Genomic DNA, 21,532 nt, shown 5'->3' with positions numbered 1-21,532 from the left:
ACTTGCTCCTATTTATATTCTTAGGCAGAATCACAACCTGGAATTTCTTTCTACTTTGAAATTGCAGGCATTAGCAAGTTATACTCACTCAAGACTTCTCATAAAAACCTCTGTTTTCATCCTAGGACTGAATTTTGTTTCAGTGGTTACAGACTGCCAGTTGGGCACCTCAGAAAATTTTCTGGCCCTTCTGGCATGTGTAAGTGCACACACATTCATGCACAGCGCTCTAACACCTACATTTCAAGCTAAACAGGAGAAGGAGGGTGACTTGGCATCAGAAATTAGGGAGTTGTGGTGGGAGAACCCTGGAAAGAATAAAGAATCAGGCAGACATTTTCAGAAGCTAGGGCTTAGCCAAATTATTATCATACGGGATAGAAGGACACAACTTTAACATTCAGGGAGTCCGTAAGTCAGTGGCACAAAGCAGCTGTCTTGAGTATGTTCACAGTCAGCATTGCTAGAGAGGTGACACACTATCAGTCAATAAGCAAAAACAGGCCACTGCAGTTATGGCTGGCTTCTAGTCTCCATTACACAGCTTATTCTGTAAGCTGTTCACATAATTAGAGGAGTATTTTCCAATATATACAAAATTCCATATGGTGTTTTATGAATAGTACCATGGGAACTCCTTTAGAGAATTATGACAATGTTTTTGTTTTCTTTTATTTAATTGTTAAAGTTCACTGTGAGACCATGAACAATTCTATTTTAGAAAGAGATACATATGTTCTCTGTTTCCAGTCTGATTCCCACAGATTTCTCTTGGCTTCCAAATCCCTCAAGAGATATCTGACTGACACCAGCCGGTAAGGGCAGAGATTAATAACTGGAGGGCCAGCCAATGGATGATGCATGATGCCTTCATCAGGTTTTGCTGCTGAATGAAAAGAGAACACTGAAAACACAGTTTCCATGTCACCTTTCAACCACCAGCAGGAGTGAAACTTCCGAAAGCAAACAACTCACACCAGGGGTGCATAGGCAAAACTTGGGATGTGGGGTTTCTAAGAGGGAATGCAGAAGCTTGCCTATGGAATTAAGTGTTCTGCCAGCTTCACAATCTAATTAGCAACTGAAAAAGCAAGTCATTTAATGGAGTCACAGAATCACTGGATGGTTTTGATTGGAAGGGACCTTAAAGACCAGCCAGTTCCAATCCCCCTGCCATGAGCAGAGACACCTTCCACTAGACCAAGTTGCTCCACAGCCCATCCAAACTGGCCTTGAACACCTCCAGGGATATGTCAACCACAGTTTCTCTGGGCAGCCTGTGTCATTGCCTCATCACACAGTGAGGAATTTCTTCCCAATATCTAACCCAAACCTGCCTACTTGTCAGTTTAAAGCCATTCCTCCTTGTCCTATCACTCCGTGCCCTTATAAAAAGCCCCTCTCCAGCTCTTTTGTAGCCCCTTTAGGTACTGGAAGAGCTCTAAGGCCTCCTTGGCACTGTCTTTTCTCCAGGCTGAGCAGCCCCAACTCCCTTTGCCTGTCTCCATAGGAGAGGTGCTCAAGCCCTCTGGGCACCTTCTCAGTTCTCCATTATAAATATCCTCATACTTCTCTGACAGAAAGTCTAAATGACATAAAGAGACACTTGGTCTTCAGATCCACATTGTCATTTTGGAGAATGGTATGGAAATGCCCTGTCAGAGCATGTACTCCCTACTCTAGGACAGCCTACCCCACACAGGAAAAGGAGGATGTACAAAACACTTTCTGGATTCATAAAAATAAGAAAGGGAAAACATCCATTAAGTGCAAAAGCCTACACTTCTTCAAGAGCAAAACTCTTCTGAAGTACTCTTTAAGGTCCTTTCTGCTCATGAGCTTTAAATATCAAAGCAAACAAAGAAAGAAACAAAAAAAAATTCTCTAAGTATCCTCAGCAGCTATAATTCAACATATTGCAAAAAATAACATTGATCTGCTATTTTTGCCATTTCTTTCATGGGATGTTTTTCAGTACAAGTAAACTCACAGCTGGCAGATTTTGAGGGAAACATGGCTGAAACCTTTGTCCCATTGGTAGTTTTCCCACTGTAATCACCCTTCACTCTGAGAGAAGCCATAAACTGGCATGATCCAGCCCATACCCACTGTAAGACTTCACACTACACTATCTTTTGTTTAAGGGTATTATCAAGTTCAATATGAAATTGCTAACTGTTACCATTCCCATTTTTTTAATGTTGTTAATCTGAGGCACGGACACAAATACAACACAGCATTTGCTTCTCATTATAAATTGACTCATGTGACAGCGACAAAGCTCCCAGGCTAATGGTCTGCTCAGGGGACCACTTTGCTGCTGACAAAAAGCCCCATGAAAGCCAATTCTACTGTGGTGAACTCTATAAAGATCTGTCAGCCTGGCTCACAACTACTGACATGAATTACCTTTATCCAGATGCAACACAATAAACATATTAAGAAGCTAGACAAATTTCTAGACTCTTGATGGACTTCTTTTTTTTATATACTCACCAAGTTTGCTGGTCAGCAGTACAGCTACTTTAACAGTATTTCTGCCTTATTTATTTACTATGCAACATCCAACTTAATAGCTTGTTTCCCTATCTTTGGGCCAGAGGCCAAGGCAGATGTTTGCCTGACATCAAATCCTATTAGAGGCTGCAGTAATACAATTGTGTGTTAAAGATAAATATTTTATAGCCTGTACTTGCCACCGAGCATCATCATTCCCTAGGCATTTAGAGGCAACTATCTATTGGCAAAGAAAAAATAGTTATCTAGCTGGCAACTGAAGGCAGTAGCTTTCTGGGAGTTAATAAGCACCAGGACTGCTTTCTAAGAACTGATTAAATGCCATTCAGTGCTATGTGGCTGTATGAATTCAAATGTAACTGTTTCATTTGATAATCTCAAAAAGATGCTTTGGAGATGGCAGTGTTTGGTGTCAGAAACATGTATGAACAGCACTAGAGCAGGACAATTAGACCTTAATGAATCAATGCTAATCTCAGTTCAGGAATCAAGGTTCAAGGAATACAAAAACCTTGTACCAGTGAGAATATTCCATATTAGAAATGAGATGCAAAGAAAAGAGCAGGGTTTTTTAAAGTATCCTGTCTGGTCCCTTCAACTAGTAGTCTACTCCACCACTACATAAGAAATGGCCTCAAAATCTTTTGCTCAGTTCTGGTGAGAAGATATATGTAGCTGCTCAGCCTAAAATAAACTGCCACAGCTACTCATCTACCAGCCCAGGAAGATATTGCATACATACTAATTGGTACAATAAAAGGTTTTTATCCTTTCCTAATAAATGTTGACTATCTCTATACAAAGATGAGAGACATTAATTCAAAAATAGCAAGTAAACTAAAAAATGAGGTAAATAAAATAATTAGGATAGAATTGTATACTGTATCAAATAAATACATACATTTATTGTCACACAGAAATATATTATTCCTAGCTGTCCACTGATCTATTTTCTGCCTAGTTGTGTTCCCCTGGCTAACAAAAACGTTTTGCTGGGAGGGAGGGAGGGATGGAGGGCACAGGGAGCAAGGCAGCAAGCAGGGAGACTTCATGGTTTGTATTTGACCTTGAAATCCTCTGTCAGCCACAACAGTACAAAAGGGCCATGAGGAGTGCCCAGCATTCCTCTCACTGTACACTGAATCATATTGCTTGGGAGAGTGAAGGGACACCACATTATTTCACCTTACTCTTTGCTGCTGCACTAGAGCAACCTTAGAAAGCCACATACTATTTTCCCTAGATCTGCTTGTCCAGGATAAAACTGACACCTAGAAGTTCATTGCAATAACATCTCTCTTTCACAAAAATGCTCCTTGTCACTGCCCCAACTACGTTAGCAATAATTTTAATAGGAAGTCAAGCAGTATAACATGAAAGACAAAGAGGATTCTGAAGCTCTGTGAACACATTTAATTTACTTCCCAGTTGCAGAGCTTGCAGTCTTGTTTATTTTTCAAAGAAATGATGCTACTCAATTGAATTTCACTGCAGGAGAGGCTGGATTCTCAGTCTTGAGAACTGTCACTGCCCTTGTAATTGTGATAACAATGCCCCTCCTCACGTGGAGGTGAGAGGGGATAAAACAGGTTTCAGATGTCTTCAAGCGTCAGATTTGACACCATGAGCCAAAAAAAAAGAAAAAAAAAAAAGGGAAAACAAAGGTAAGTGGAAAGAAAATGCCCTGGAAACAAAGGAAGTGTGAAAATGCTGGGTCTGATATTCTCTTGCTCCTCCTCTTCCTTCCCTAGATGAAGCTTTAAAGGACTGATTCCTTCTTACAGTACATCATCACCTGCTGAGATTTCAATTTTTCTGCTTCATTTTTATTTTGTACAGCATTTATACTTCTAGCTCAAGTATTCCACACCTGGCAGCCTGATATGTGAAAGTCTTGACATCATCATGGAAACTCAAGTCATTATTTTCGAGTGCTCTTTCACATTTTCCTCTTCTGTAGGGCACTAGCATGATGCTGACACTACTAATGCTGGTTGATGTTGTGCCAGATTTTTATTTTATTTTCTTTTTCCTAAGGCTGGGAGGTCTGTTTTAATTAAGGACCCATGCATATAACCCTGTTTTGCTCTCACATCCCAGTGGAACTCTAATCTTCACATGCAGGTATAAGGATGCTAAATTAGGAAAAGGGCAACAAGCAGGCAGTCTTTTAAACAGCTCTTTAAATCACTCCTGAACCTGCAAAGTGAGAGAGGACATAACCACAATAATGAATTGAATGTTATTCTCCCTCCTCTTTTTTCTGCAAGAACATTTTAAAAAAGCAATTTGCAAGTGCAGATACACCCCCATCTCCATGAGGGTACTGACAAGAGACACCTGCCCCTGCCAGAAGTGACTCTGCAGGCTGGGCCATTTTACAAGGTGATGGTGAAGCACAGAAGGTTTGGTGCTCAGGGGCAGTTAGGTCGCTTATTGAAACCAAGAGCTGCTGATTTTGCCAAATTTCACAGTACATCATGTGAGCATATTTTCCCTTGAACTGTCTATACTTTGTTTTTTAGGCCAGGTTTGAGATGTATATCCAGGTACTCAAATGGCTCTCACCACAATCATATCGGTCTTTCTCACACTATTTCAAGCACATTTGACTTCAGTCCCAGCTGGAAATACTAAAAAGTCAGATTTTTTCTGTCTTATTTTGAACTTCTGTTCTATAGAAAGAGGGACCAAGTGGGAATAGTTGGGGAGTAAATAAAGAAGAGAACAAGCCTGATTATTTCAGAAACCTTTGCCACATTTGGTCTGAATTTGGGTTGCCCTTTGAGAGAGAGCTTTATCTTTATCTCCCTGATTCATTCCTTTCTCTTACTGCTTCCTTATTAAGAAGAAATCTTTCCAGGGCAGAATGCCTTATAATCTGAAGCTCTCAGATGGCTGAAAGCATAAAGTGTAATGGGATTTCAAAAGCACTTGGGCATTGGTCGATGTATATGACCATTTAACTTGATGGTAAAATCTCCCTTGACTTCACCAACTTTCAGGAAATCCTGCTAATGTATTTCTGCTGTCCATGGAACACTGTTTTCTTACAACGTGAGCAATGCTAAAAGCACAAAAGGGCCTTGAAATACAGTTCTTAAGGAATCATACTCTGTTCCAAAGCACTTGAAATGTGATCACAGGTTGGAAGTTAGCTGGGAAAAAAAATTCAGTGAATGATTTTAAACAAAGAGTAGCTGTTGGACTGAAGTCTTCTTAATTTTCCTTCTACAATGCAGCTTCCAAGCACAATAAGACCTTAATCCATACTTGTAAGGTAACTGTGACATGGCTGTAGAGATCTAGAAAGACACACTGTGAACAGTTATTTTCTTCTTAGATTCCTTTTTTTGCAGTTGGAATATTTTTAAATCTGAATTCCACTCCAGTAGATGAAACTCTCATATCCCCTATTTCTCCAGGGGATTGCATAGAATTTTTTTTTGCTCCTTCCCACTCTCATAAATTGTTACAAACTAATACAGGAAACAACAATTATTCAGCCTTCAGGGTTCAACTTCTGGAGCTGCACTAGCAAGAGGGAAGTTACTTCACGTTCAGTACATTACATTTTCTACTGTCATAGCTCAGGGCAAGGCTAAATCTGGCCTTGAGTTTCATTTTAAATGATGTTTTAAGTTGGTGTATTACAGGACGAAAAAACCCAAACCATTCTTGCATACACACACAGAGAGCTACAAATGTAATCTCTTTTGGTCAAACAAATGCCATGAAACCTTGGCAATGTTGTAATTTTGGATGCATAAAACAAATAAAAATTCATTTTACTCCAAGTCTTTAGTTAATATATCCAGCTGATAACTAAGGATGCACTGGCTGGAATGACTGATATGTGAGGTTCAGTTATCTAAGTGCCTGGTGCCAGGGACATGCTCCCAAGCAGGATGCCTGACCTGCAGCCACTGCTACACAAGAGCCTGACTCCCCTCCAGGTTCTTTGTCAGCCTTGCCCCCCTGTAGGGATGCCCCCGGTTCTCTGGGGCATCTGTGGCAGCTGCATTGAACTCTTCTGTTCTGGTGGTCTTCTGTCAGAGGCAGACAAAAAGCAGTACTTATGGCTCTGTTCCTGCCCCTTGCAGACTTGCTGCACATATGTGGTCAAATCTTGCTCCTTCTCAGAGCCTCTGGCAAGCTGTCCAGAAATCAGTTTAAGATAATCTATGGAACTTTTTCTGAGACTGTTGTAGCACTCAGCAAAAGAAAGCAGTCACACATCTAATATACAGGCCAACTGTTATTATTTAAAAAGTCAACATATGCCAGGAGTGACTGCACAGACCACGTCCCTCTCATCTGCTCGGCCCCCATGCAAAATGAAGATTGGTCCAGTGACTCCTGAGGTGCTGATGTTGTTGGCTTCTGTTTTTTTTGTGGTCTTGAATGCAAGTATGTACACGTGAATACAGCTTTTGGAAAAGTGAGGCTTTAAAGTGTCTGTTGTTCAAGCACAGAAAGAGTTTTCTTTTTGTTTGCCAAAGCGGACGAGTAACTCCCACAATCTTATTTCTGCGCTTTAGCAGGGAGCATTCATGGAAAGAAAAGCATGCACAAAGCTGCTCTAGCAGCTCGGTAATACGACACAGGAATAAAACAAGCTGTGCTTACATTAGCCCGCAGTCTGGGCTGCGTGGAAAGAGCTATATACAAAAGTGTAAAAACGAAAACCATATGCACCGTTTTACACATTTCTCCAGAACCCCTCAGACAGCACTTACATGCCATGTTATTAAGGCAGAATTATGCTCTTCTGAAAAAAAGTGAACAGAAAAACACAGGGACTGAAATAACAGAAAGAAAGAAATAAGAGAAAGGAAAGAAAGAAAGGAAAGAAAGGAAGAAAGGAAGAAAGGAAGAAAGGAAGAAAGGAAGAAAGAAAGAAAGAAAGAAAGAAAGAAAGAAAGAAAGAAAGAAAGGAGGCATATACTTCAGCAATAAACAAACCTTTTCTTGACCCTAAAACTAAAGTAATTCCCCCAATCAATAAACCTTTTGTACAAGCTCTGTCAGATCAAGAGAACTTGCCTGCCTGAAAGCAGCACATGGACATGCAAGTTCAATGCTACCAGTCCATGTAAGTACAGATGTAGGCAAAGCTTTTCAAAATGACAAATCTACCTTCATTTTTCTACCACTTTAAAGCATGATTAAAACCAGACAAAATCTGGAACATTAAAGACACTCAAACATCTAACTTCTACTGAGATGAATACTTACTGGCATCCATCCTGGCCTAATTTCTTTTATACAACAATATAAATGAAAGTACCTGTCCATTTTTCTATTTTCTCCACTCAAGTTATCACTTGTAAGACCTATTGAAAGAGGTGCGTACATATAGAAATCAAAATAAAAAGTTAAAGAAAAAGTTCAAATATAACATTAAATACGTTACCGCATCTCTGCTTTAAAATTAAGCTAGCTTTACACATTTTAATTTTCTACTGCTTGCTTTTATTCACTGATCATCAGTGAAGAGATACACTCTACACAGAGAGGCCATGGAAGTTTTCACAGCCAAGCATTTGACCTTTAAAGGCTTCTTATTATTTAATTATCTTTGAGACATGTCCTAATTTCCTCTTTATTAGAGATGCCTTACGTCTTCAATAGCAAAATGCTGAAATAATAATTTTGCCTGCCATTATGGCTTGGGAAGAAGGGTTATTATGCAAGAATTGTTTCAGACACTTGCAGAGAGAAAAAAGGTCATTACAAGTAACATCTAGATTTGAAACAATTGGTCTGACTTCCCGGTCCTTGGAAGTGCTGTTGATCTTAGCAGCAGCAGGCAGAAAGCTGCAGTTAACATTTAGGGAGCAGTGTACCATAGGATCACGTACAAACATTACTGACTGAAGCTGAAAGGGATTTAAGAACCAGGAGGAATGTTTGATCTGGTAGGAGTTGTCTGAAAAGGCAGACACAGAGATAAACTCCAACTCTGGAACATGCTCAACCCTCTTGGCTCACTTCACTGGGAAATAAGGCTGTTCAACAGTTTTGAGGAAAAACATGAAAAGATTAAGGGTGCACTGATAAAGCTGTTGTTGACTTTCAGCTGCTAAAGTTTTAAGGGCTGTGTCACTATCTATCCAAAATCATCATCACTGTTTTACTGAGAATAGCAAACAAACTCTGGATATAAGGTGTGCAAGCTAATGTGGAAAGTTTCACCTCTGCACAGCCCTCTTTCTAGTTCCAAATCCAGGCTCAGCCCATGCTTGTTTTTTATTAAACCCTACAAAGAGAACAGACTAGATTTGCACATGGGCTGGATGAAAGTGAAATTTCACCAGGCACACCATAACACCTGCTTGGAGTGGGCAATTCCTGCAGCTCACAAAGCTCAGGCAGAGGGAGTTCACCCCACACTTCTGTCCCGCCCTGTGATACTGAACCTATCCGACTGGGCTGGATTTGGCTAGGATGGAGAGGGCAATCTCCTGTCTTCTTGCCAATCTTTTGTATGGATAAGTTCAATTCTCACAGAGGACCCCTCACACTCTGTGGCCAGCTGGATGTTTAAAGGAAGACACTTTGCAGTGCTGCAGCATAACTTGAACCTGCTCTGAGGATAAGCATTTTCAGTCAAGCAGACCTGTCAACAAAATGTCATTCATGAGATCAAATACACAAGGAAAGAAAAACTTAGCACAGCCTGGCAGGGACTCATAAATGCATTTTTTTGCTTTCTACATGAATTGAGTGACTGTATCTTTTCTAAAGACTACCTGAAACCTATGAGCTTGGCCACACTCAGAGAAGCTAGGTAAGAGCAGAAATAAGGAAACAAAATATCAAAAAAAGGGTTGGCAGCAGCAAGCGAGTAATCAAAAAAAAGCATCACCCATCTGATAGAGCATCAGACATCTGCTTGTAGGGGGGCATACAGAGCCAAAGTCAAAACAACTATTTACAGAGCCTGCAAAGCTCTGCTACTATTTTGTAGCACAGAGATCAATAACATCAAAAATTAGGTGATTTTCCTTCCTGGCACAGTTCTCATATTGCTGTATTTCTTTTTCTACGCAGAGCAAAAAAAGAGCTGTGAGTGTGGGCAGGAATGGGTTGCTAACTAATTATCTGCAGAGGGTCACCACAAGGTGGAAGTGCTCCATGTCCCTCTCTGAAACAGAAGGGCTAAGATGACCATACTCCTGCAATAGGTGGGAACTGAGCTCTTCCACGGAGCAGCTGGAGTCTCATTAGCAGTTAAGGAGCTCTGATTCAGCAAAGTACTTGCTGAACTTTCAGCCTCTTTAGCCTAAGGAGAAGTTCAGAAAAGGGTAGCTGGGACATTAAAACCACCTCTCCTCCTTCAGAGTCCTGAAGATCTAATAGTACATAGGGGACTTTTAAGTCAAGTAACTGTGGCATTAAGAAGCTAAAAGCACTGTGCAAGCCAGAACAGATCACATCCCATGTTACTCTGCACAGCATCCTGACTCCTCAATATTTACATGACTTTTCCAGACATTAGCAAAGCAAGTGTAAATAACACAAATGGATTTGAGACTTTAAGTAGATCACACTTCTGTATCCCTCTCTGAAGTGGAAGTTGCTAGAGTTTAAGTTAGCCTTAACATAAACAGTAAAAGCAATGGAAGCAAATCCAAGCCACTCAGATACTTGCTTTTCCCTTTGCTAAGAATAAGCTAAACACAAAGGCACTTTCACACAGTGCTAAGGAAGCCATTCTTGTCACCTCTCACACAAGGAGAGTTCCCAGTCCCATGCTTGTTTCTGTGCCCTGCAATTTCTCCTTTGAGCTCAGTCCTATTATGAAGTGTTCCTCTGCTCACACTCTCCATTCCTGAGTGTGAAGTGCTGTCCTAGGGACTGCATGGGGTAGGTTATATTCTGAGCTATTGCAGGAAGGGCTTGTGCCTTTTGGTGTCTATTACCAGGTGCTGGATGTACTGGCAGCCCCTTATAAATCACACTGGAGTTCCTCTTGCACTTCAGTGGAGGAAAGTACTTACAGCAGGGTTTTTTTACAGATGGCAGAGGGAGCAGAAAGAATGGTCCTTTTCTTAACTTGAGCATTGTCTCATGTAGAAGATAGGAATGAGATAAAACCTTGCATCCTATCTCGGGTGTTCTACATGTGTTTCCTGTCGCTTGCTGGGTGACAAGCTGGTAAACAGCAATGCTCTCCTCTCACAGACAATTGATTTTGCTTTTCCTTTTGATTTCTCAATGGCCCTGCACAGTTGAGACTGCCTGAGCTCAGCAGTAACAGCTGCTGGAAGACACTTTGACTCCACAGATGCTCTTTTCAGGTTCTCAGATGTTTCTTGCTTCTACTGAGCAGACTTTTGGCCAAAATCTGTCGCAGATGTGCTGATTCCAGCTGATTCCTCAGCCTACTGTTTTGCTTCACTAGACAAGATTGCGCTAAATAAATTACTACTATCAGGCAGATTGTGGCAGATTGTGAAGCCACAAGGTGCTTCTCAAAGAAGTGTTTCTATTAGGAATTTCAGAAAGTGCCAACAATGTAATTTACAAAAAGGTTAATTTATGATTGAAAGACCTTGACCGTCCATTCCTTTATAATGTGATAAATTGTAATTTGGAAGAATGGGATATAAAAACGCTGTTAAAGGCAGAAAACTTTTCCAGGATATTTTTCCCTCCACCTGGATTTCCTGTATTATTCAGAAGTATAAGCTCGGACAGGCATTACAAGGCTGTATTCTCCCCAGGTTTACATTCGGGGCATGTAGCAGGCACACATTTTGAAAACACCTAGCCCTTCAGTGAGGATGATTCCACACCCATTTAGAAAACAGGCCAAGTTGCCATCTCCCGCCCTCAAAATCTATGCGAACCTTCCTGAGTGGATTTAGTTATAGCTTTATCACATTCCAAAGCTGTATAATGGACAGCCTCACAATTTATGAAATTAACTGTGTGTTATCAAACTGGGAATACAGATGCCTTTTTCCATTTTTCTCCAGTTTTCACTAGAATAATGGAAGCCAAATCATTCCAGGCAAGCACTGCATAGTAATTGCAGTTGATACTGTCATACAGAGCCTGCAATGATTTGCTGGCTCTGAACTGCTCGGTCTGTTGAAACATAGCAGATAAGACTTGGAAAATCAGCAGTCTTTCCATCCAACATGTTTATTGCTGAAGTAAAAGCTATTGCCATTTATTTTGGTGAGTCCTCACTCGCAGGGGATGTTTGCCTGAAGCAATGACTGCACAGTTTGGCTTTATGAACTTATCATTATGATCACCATTATCAATTTTGTGCTTTCTACTACTATCTGTGATTATTAATTAATGCTTCATTCATTTTCCCAGCAGTTCTATCATCCTCACAGCATCTCCAGAGAAATGTCACTCTCCTCAGTTTTACACAGTGAGCAGCTGAAGCATGAGCCTAGACTGGGGAGGAATTAACACATCAATCAGAATTCAGGAGTTCTAGGCTGCTGGTCTGCTTCTCAGATCATTGGATCCTACTTCTTCCTGCATCGCAGCTATACTTTTCAAACTTGCTCTTACTGTAAACCCTATGTTACTGGAATAATAAAGGGAGATATTTTAGGTGGTCTTGCCACAGGAATCAAATGAAATGGCAGCTTGCCTCTGACAGTCAACACAACTCCTTTGAAGAGCACAGACAGATCTAAGGCTCCCATCATGTGTGACTTGATTTATTTGTTTTGTGTAGCAACTTTACACACTGGTTCATAAGCACTGTCAGGTTGCCTTATTCTCTTTACTTGGGCAGTGAAAAAAAATAGTAACACCACAGTACCACAGTATTTATGTACTTAAAATCTAGCAGCCATGTCTTGCCAGACTTCATGAATACACTAGAAAGGCTCTGAAGCATTAGAGTTACACAAAACACCTGACTGCTTATTTATTTTTTTTCAAACAACCTGTTGAAAACTAGATGGGGAAGAAAGGTACCACCTTGTTAAGGCTATTACAGTGATTTTTATGGTACTTATACAAATGCTGCACTTTTCTGGACAGATTCTAGCCAATAAGCCACATTTTCCTACCTAAAATTTTTACTTAAGTCTGTTACAAAATTCGTAGCTTGTACTTAAACAAGTTTTTTACACTACAGCTTTGTGCAGATGTACAGCTGCCAGTGGATAAAGTGATTCCCACCTGCGTAGCAAAAGAAAACTTCCTCATTTCTGAATCACAAAAACCCTGAATTATTCAAGGTCAGCAGGGGATATGTCGAATATATCATGGGCTCCATACCATGGACTGCTCTGTTTATCATGCAGTCATGGAGGTACAGAAGAGCAAAACCAAAAAAAATAAGATTGCCTTGAAGACAATCTGACATGCTTCTCACCCTCACCATTCCCTTGATGCTCAAAGGCAAATTAAGAATGCTTCTTTTCTTTTTTTTTTAATCTCCTTGTTTTTCCCTATATTAGTGCAATGAGGCCAAGAGAAAAGTCTGGCTAGAACACTTAAGCATCCCTTTGAAAAGAAGAACAATAGTGACAGTGCTTTAAATGTGTTTTCTGCTCTAAGAGCCTTACTGATTTCTTTCCTGTGATGGGAAATTTTGAACTGAACACATTTGTCAAGAAGGAGAAAAAGCTGCCTTCAGAAGAATATCTTAAGCTTCTGTAGTTGTTGTAACTAAAAAATCAAATTACTAAAGTAAATGAAATGGAAGTAAATCTGCATTCTATAAAGTAAGACTTCAATTTCCTAAACTAACATACTTCTAGAAGTAACTACCGCTAGTGTTGCTCAGCTGCAAACAAGACAGAACATCACATTCCCAGGTTTTAAATTTAAAACACAGTATTACAGCAGTTTCCATTTCTGCATTAGATAAACTTTAGTGCTAAAATGGAATATTGGGATGTTAATGACTTTGCTTTAGTAAGACCTAAACTTTTTAATTAACCTGCCAAGACAAATTACAGCCCCTAGCTCTTAGGTAACTATTGCAGACAGCTGAGACTCAACACCAATGCCTCTGTTGGGAGAGGGATTAATGGCAGCTTTGGAATGAGTCTGCTTTTTTCTCCAAAGAAAAAAAGTCCATTAAACACTGCGGTCAGAAGAAAGCTGAGTGCTAGTTTTATGGACTAATCTTTAAATTACAACCAAATGAATTTTGGTATATGAACAGTTTAAGCAGGTCAAACAAATTTAAAATTAAATATTACTGAATCGGAAACAGATTTAGATATTTACAGGGTGGAAGAAGAATACTCAGTGTGTCATCAGGCACCCACTGGCAGCATCTTTTCCTTCTTGGACAGCAGCAAATCCATGCCTGTGAGCTGAACTGACAGGGCATTTTACTGCCAGAGAAATCAGAAGACCTATTTAGTTAATTTGTTCTTCTTAAGCAATATCAGCTTCCTTCTGTTAGCAAGGAGAAACAGGGATTCCTGTTTCTGTGGTTGCTACTGCCAAGGCTTACAGTGCCCTTTATTGGAGTTTTAACCCCAGTACTCTGCCTGAACCCCAGCTTGAGTGATTTTGATGGTGTTCAATGGCAGAACTGTCTGTCACACAGAACTGGGGAATGGTGCTACTCTCTGTTCTTCAATCACTCCTACACCTCTGCTACAGAAAGAGAAAAAACCCTACCAAACAAACAAAAAATCAAGCAAAACCAACAAAAGCCAACTAAATAAAAGGAAAATCAAAGTAAGAAAATAAAGCAAGGATTTTCCAGCTTGTAATCCATGTTTGGCACTGTGCAGAATCTTGTTATGATTATAGTTACTTAAAAGACCTACAAAATACTTACTCAACATTTAGGGTCTAACAGTGTTCAGCATATTGCTACATACAATCCCCTCCAAGCATTTTCTCCAAAACCACATAAAGCCATCATGCAATTCGAGTACGTGTGTTAATACCTGGCCCCAAGGCGTACTTAGGAGTTTAGGAATAATAGAGGAAATCCTTACCAATAGCAGTAGTAAGGAAAGAAACCACTTCCGATTCCTTGCCATCATTGTAGAAGGCTAAATGCCATATTCCTGAATCTAAGTACTGGATAAATCCTGTCTCGTGGCTGGCCAAGGGCACAAAAGCTCTGTGCTGCCGCTGAGGTCCTTCCAAACTTCTCGCCTCCTGGGTCAGCAGACGTCTTCCATCAAGGAGCTCAACAAAGTCAAACTGAAACACAAGAGGGAGTGATGTTTGTGTGTTTATCAGGTATCCTCAAGCTTAATCTCTTATTCTGGGTCTGGAGAAGCATCATAAACAGGATTTGCTCAAGTAACTCAACAGGGTAACTCAAGTACTTTCCTGGACTACCTGAAAGTAACCATTTTGGAAATAGCTAGTATTTGAACATATTTTCCTGTAATTATATAAATCTTGAAATCATCTTTGTTTAGAAGGTGACTTGCAGCATATTGGCCTTAGTGAGGTGCTCTCATTCTGTAGAAATATAGGCAGGAAATCATGAGATCATGCCTCAACTGCACTGTAAATATGACACTAAGCAGCTTATTTGTTATCTTTTTTATGTCTTGGCTAATATGGAAAATAAGACAGAAAAATATATCTAGCCCAACTGGGTTGTTTGCTGCAGTTGCTAGGGGTCACCAAGGGAAAAGTAAAAAATATTTTAACATGAACTCTGGTAGAGGTTTTGCAGAAGTATTTTGCTTAGCCAACAAGGATTATATCTTAAAACAAAAAAGTGGAAAAAGTGGTTAAAGGAAAGGTGGTTAAAAGATCATAAAAAAATGAAAATGGAAAAGAGATAATATAGAAAAGTCTCATTTAAGGAGTGGCTCTAGGTATTTTCTTCAAAAGGATGCATTTACTTTTTGCAAAGGTAACTTTAACTGAACAACTGCTTTGCATTAATTCTAGTATTACAACTCCCTTTAGTCCCCTATTTAAATAACCTTCCACTGATTTTCCACAATAACTGTATTTTGTCTGGTATTATACTAATGGGATGAGGCAGATATAAGCCTAGCAGACATCACAAATGTTAAATGAACCTTATCTAATCTGACTTGTATCATGTGTTTAGATGACCAGGACACCTTGCAAGCAGAATCCAACAGTTGAGGCACTATTTAGCTTTTCTATTCCCTGACTTCACTTGGTTTTGCCTCTCTCATTAAGCTGATCGGTTAAGTTTGTGATTTTTCTTGGAAGGAAGAAGAAAAACAGGCAGAAAGAAACAACACCACCAATTTCTGAATCCATAAATGTTGCTGCACTGAATGGCTGCTGAGTGTTAGTTGACTGTGCCATCAATATTTAGGCTGCTTATCCCTTTTCACTTTACTGTAGCAAAATTTGGGTGCTTGTTATTAAGTTGTCTGGTATGGTCTTCAAAGTCAACCAAGATAAGGACTTGATGACATGTTCTTTCCTATGTAGGAAACGTTAAAAAAAAAGTTAAGCTACTAAGTTAAAAAAAGAAGTGTTTATTTCCAAGAACATTTTGAGCAATAAGCTATGTATGACATAGCTCGCATAAAAAACGACAAAATTCATCCCTAGATTATTTTAATTATGTATTTTTTATCATTTATTTAGAGGAAATTATTTTTGATCCTTGCTTTAACTTCTATTTTCTTTTGGCTGTATTTCAGTATACAGATCACAAATTTGGTGCTGAAATGTCTTTTTGAGAATGTAAAAGCTGCCATACTGCAAAGGTCATTCCTTTTGGGGGTCTATACAAGTTAGCTTTGCTAGAGACAGAGTTTCAGTTTAGGAAAAATATGACACATATATATATATATAAGTTATAAAAATATACAATCTAAAATCTAACAATACAAGCAAGTACAAATTCTAAACAATTGCAATTAAAAACGTGCATTTCTGTTTCAACTGTGCCCTGGGGGACATCAGGCACAACACTGCCGGCTGGGCAAGGGAGGGGATTGTCCCACTCTGCTCTGCACTGGGGCAGCCCCACCTCGAGTCCAGGGGTCTGTTTTTGGTGCCACAATATAAGAAAAGCATTGAGCTCTTAGACAGCATCCAAAGGAGGGCCATGAGGATGGTGAAGCTCTGGAGGGGAAGCTGCATGAGGAGTGGCTGAGGTCATTGGTCTGTTCAGCCTGCAGAACAGGAGACTGAGGGCAAACCTCATCCCAGCCTGCAACTGCCTCACTGAGCAAGGGCAAGGGCAGACACTGATCTCTTACTTGTCTGTGGTGACCAGGGACAGGAATTGAGGAAGCTGCCTGAAGCTGAGTCAGGAGAGATTAAGGCTGGATATCAGGAAAAGTTTTTTCACTCAGAGTGTGGCTGAACACTGAACAGGCTCCTCAGGGAAGTTGTGACAGAAGTGTTTGGACAACGCTCTCAGGCACATCTTGGGGCACATCTCAGGCACCTCCTGTGCAAGGCCAGGAGTTGGACTCAATGATCCCCATAGGTCACTTCCTACTCAGCATATTCTATGATTCTATGAAAACAGAAGAATTTAAGAGGATACTGGAAAGTGGTTGGTTTGAAAGACACTTTGTGACCCAGGTCTCTGTAGCCACTCTGAGCATAAACTCCTGCCTAGACTGATGCCTCCTCAGGTCTCAGTGTGACCATGTCTGACACAGCTGAGCAGGACAGTGACAGAGGACATCATTGTGGTGTCTGGGTGCTGGGAATGTCTCAACAGAGTTTGAGTTTGAATAAGGAAAAAGCGAACTGGAGAAGGTAAAATCAGTAAGAGAAGACCCAAAGTATTTTCACATTGATTTTGGAGCAGGATGGAACAGCTTGACTTGACTTTTAAAATAGAATTCAAGAAACCATAGGTAGAGTTCACTTCACCGAGTGCTGCTATCTCCATGGCAGCTTGAATTAGTTTTCTAGAATCACTGGATTGCAAGCAAAGAGACACTTCTAGGATGCAACCTGCCTCATTGTAAAGCAGACATCTAAGAAATATCCTGTGGATTGTGCTTACAAGCATCCACTTCCTGCTATATATTAGATGTAGTGAGATGAAAACAATTTCAAGGCACTCAGGTACAGTGAGCTGCTGCTGTTCTACTTCAGTCTGGGTTATACATGGGGCTTTCTGCCAAAAACAAAAGGTTTTTTTAATAAATATTAGCAAGATGCTGCTGCATATGTTGATGAATTTCGCCAAGATTTCGCCAAGCTACTAGTTACTAGTTGTAAATACTAACTGACCCACAAATGGATTGGGCTTTATTGCATTTTAATACATTCAAAGATTTTTAATAGGCAATTAGTTACTGCTAGAAAGGAAATAATTGATAAAGTACCATATTAATCAATTCAAACTGTACAAATGGAAAAAACCCCTCCGCAAGCAGTGATGACCTATCCCTAAAATTCATGATTTATTAAAATGAGTTTTAAAAAATATTTGATCTAGGAAGATTAAATCTAATAGACCATAACAAAATTGTGTAACTTATTATGATTTGTTGAGAAGAATGAAAAGAAATGCCTTTTGTCAATAGTAAACTATTATGGGCTTCTGCATGATCTATTTCTAAGACTATAGAAATTTGGAACCTACATTTTCTTCCTACTTATTAGTGACCATAGCTGTTGGCAATCTAAAATAGAAAACATTCACCACAGCCAGAGAATGTTTCCCAAAGAGAATTTGGAATAGTTTGTTATTTAAGCATGGATAGCCATGACTTAGAGCCTTGCATTGGGTTTGCATGGCCAGGTTTTGGTAGCAGGGGGGGCTGCAGGGGTGGCTGCTTTGAGAAGCTGCTGGAAGCTCTCCCTGTGTCTGACAGAGCCAATGCCAGCCAGCTCCAAGACAGACCTGCCACTGGCCAAGGCTGAGTCCCTCAGTGATGTTAGCAATTGTCACCTCCTTGATAACCATATTTAGGAAGGCAAAAAAAATTATTGCACAGAAATAACTGCAGCTAAAGAAGAGGGGAGTAAGACCAATTATACAGACACAAGGTGAGTGCAGAAGGAGAAGCAGGAGGTGCTCCAGGTGCTGGAGCTGAGATTCCCCAGCAGCCTGTGGCACAGACCATGCTGAGGCAGCTGTGCCCCTGCAGCCTGTGGAGCTCCAAAGGGGAGCAGAGATCCCCCCGCAAGCAGCCTGGCGAGAAGACCCGTGCAGGAGCAAGTGGATGCCTGAAGGAAGGCTGTGACCCCATCCCAAGCCTGTGCTGGAACAGGCTCCTGGCAGGACCTCTGGCCTCATGGACAATGGAGCCCACACTTGAGCACATCTGCTTGCAGGAATTATGATCTCATGGGAAATCAATGACTGCACTCCGTGGAAAAAGTGAGATTTATTTGTTAAACTTCAGGTTTTTTACTTAAACAATTGAACTTATCTGTGTAATAACTTCTGTTCCATAACAAAATTTAAGATGATAATAAAATAAAATGAATACAGAGTTCTGATCTAAAGTTAGTACTATTCAATCATGACTTGAGTTTTTTTTAAACTAACACAGGATTTTTAAATTATAAATGTTTGAATCTCCCTGTGAAAAGAGACTGATTAGAAAAGGGCAGTAACACCATTACTGTGGCACTGGAATTATGATGTGCTGACCCTACTGATATATTTTAATTTTGCAGAAAAGTACATAGAGAAGCATAGACTTATGACATCTCTTTAACAGAAATAAGTGGGAGGTGTGTTAATATGTATAAAATACCACATTATCCACAGAGATCATGATAAACATATTTGTTTGTTCAAAACCAAAAAACGGCGTCATATTTCTATAAATCTCTAGTATTTTCAGCTAATAGTAGAGAGCAAGGGCAAGATACACTACCATAAACCTGCTAATTCTTTGATAACCTGCTGATGCAAGTGGGAGTAAGACACTTTGCACTGCCAATGTATTATGCCCTAATGTATTAATCAATCTGGGTAAGAGCAGCTTAGAAGCTGAAACAGAAAGGAGAGAAAAAAAAGTATAAATTCCTTACTTAGGGAGATGGTTCTTAAGAGCTTTTCTCACAAAGTGATTTTTTGATATGTTTTTTTATCAAGGCGTATTAAAAAAAGCATCTGCTTTCATTTTAGTCCTACAGAATAATAACTCGGATCTTGATTTCTGCCTAAGTTGGTGGCTTTCTGTAAAAAACTGGTTTTCTTTTCTTATACACTAACTACTGGGCCCTGACAAACCTCAGTCTAAGCAGATAGTCAGCATACATCATGTGAAGGGTTGCTCAAGGGATTCTGACATGGAAGACAGAAGTGAATCTTGCTCACATAATGGTGACCAACTGGTGCATTGGGGTCTTGCTGCCCTTACCATGAGACAGGAAAGTCAGTGACTGGAAGAGAGACAGACCTGATGTATATGAATCTGCTTAAGAGAAGATTCCTTTGGATGCAGTTTGAGTGTGGTTGCCTTTGTGCAAAGCACTGGATGGAGAAGGTGGTATCTTCTGCTGTTTGGAGCAACCAGCTGGTACCCTCAGTGGCCACCAGCCTCACAAAACCCTTCTCCTCCAGCAGTCTGCTGCCTCAGGCAACTGCCTGCTCTTCCCCTGCCTACAGCCTACCAGATTAATTTGTGTAAATTTTTTCAGTTATCTCTTGATTCACGTTCTCCGGATAAATGACCTTGGGCATCTTGCAAGCATGCAACAAACTCTTGAAAGAAATAGATGAAATAATGCATCATACAAACATCAATTTGAGACAACATAATTTAGTAAGTGAAACATAATTTAATTAAGGAAATAAGGTCCCATTACCTGTGTGTGTGATGGTGGGAGTCCTTTTCTGCCATAGATGCCAACAAGAGCAGCCTTTCCTAAAGACACATTGAATTTCAGATGCACTGGGTGGTCGATGAACACCTGAGATCTCCAAAAGATACCAGGAGGGATCTTCTGTGTGGCTCGTCTGCCTACATCAATTTCTCCGGAGTCTATAAAACTGTCGTCTGGAAAGAAACTACTGGGCTTTCCTGCCAAAACACAGGAACAAAATTCTTGAATTAGTCTTTAGATCCTGAAAGTAATCTAATCATACTGGTATCTTTGACACTGATCTCGAGAAACAGCCTATTAGTGTTCTGAAGTCTTCAGAGTACTTTGTGTAGCCAATCCATATGATTATGGGAAAAAAAACCTGGCAGGATTATTTCTGGCTTCAATAACTCTTTTGTTTGAAAACATGAGCATGGGAAGAGCAACCTGGAGAAAAATGGGCTTTTGTTTAAACTGTAACATCAGAGAGTGTGTAATTACATTCCAAAGACAAGAATAAATCATCTGACATTATATCCTACATTAATAGAAGTTTAGGAATGGAGAAGTCATCATTAAATTAGTAAAGAGAAGTGTAGTGAGAATGAGATAGATGTACCACAGAGTGGAATGGTGGGGTGGGGAACAGCAGCATGAACAATGCCTAAGAGGGGAAAGGAAAATGTTTCTCCACTAAATTAATCCTTGACAGTGGTAACAGTATTTAAAATAGTAAAAAAAAGGCAAATAAAAAAAAGGACTGATATACAAAAAGGAGACAATACCCTGCACTTGAGTAATATCTTTTAAGAACCATTAGAGGTTTTAATTGGGTTTCAATATAATCTGTAAAATATGCTATTATTATCCATTTTCTTTCAGAAGACAAATGGAGGCATTTGTTTCTAAAACTACCAGGCTGGAGAGCCTGGGTATTCAAATGGGATCAGGACATGCCATAATGTCCAAGGGAGTCAGCAGGGAGCTTGGCACCCCTAAAAACATACCTGAGGAATTCCAGGCTGGAAATTTATGCAGTTATAGCTCCCAAAGCAGATGGCTGCTTCAAAAAAATCTGGACCCAAAGGAAGATTAGAGAATGAGGGGCAGAATGAAAAATCAGGTGCCAGAATGTTCCCTTTTCAGCCTGTGCTATAACCAGTGGCCACAGCTTTGGGCACAGAACACAGGGATGATGAAGAAGGCAACTGCTTAGCAAACAGCCTTTATTAAGGACACTTCTAGTGGAAAAGCATGCAGTAGCATCATCTGAAAGATTCTGGCTTTAGCAAGGAGAGTAACATGTCACCAACAA

At 40.1% G+C, this 21,532-nt stretch overlaps 1 protein-coding gene across 5 annotated transcripts in view; it reads right to left on the bottom strand.

Annotated features, from left to right (window-relative positions):
• TENM4 (teneurin transmembrane protein 4) overlaps window positions 1–21,532 on the bottom strand; it is a 590,588-nt gene that overhangs the window by 152,876 nt on the left and 416,180 nt on the right. For all 5 annotated transcript variants that reach the window (XM_054270092.1, XM_054270093.1, XM_054270094.1 and 2 more), the window contains 2 exons: window positions 20,221–20,435; window positions 14,469–14,679 (listed from right to left, as the gene is read on the bottom strand). In XM_054270092.1, coding sequence (XP_054126067.1) covers window positions 14,469–14,679; window positions 20,221–20,435 — 426 coding nt within the window. The remainder of the gene's footprint in view (window positions 1–14,468; window positions 14,680–20,220; window positions 20,436–21,532) is intronic.

This window comes from Melozone crissalis, unplaced genomic scaffold (assembly GCF_028551555.1).
Source record: "Melozone crissalis strain CALT ecotype California unplaced genomic scaffold, PUWL_Pcris_2 ptg000008l_1, whole genome shotgun sequence".
NCBI lineage: Eukaryota > Metazoa > Chordata > Aves > Passeriformes > Passerellidae > Melozone > Melozone crissalis.
Note: the sequence above shows the minus strand (reverse complement) of the source record. Positions and strands in the feature narration are given on the sequence as shown.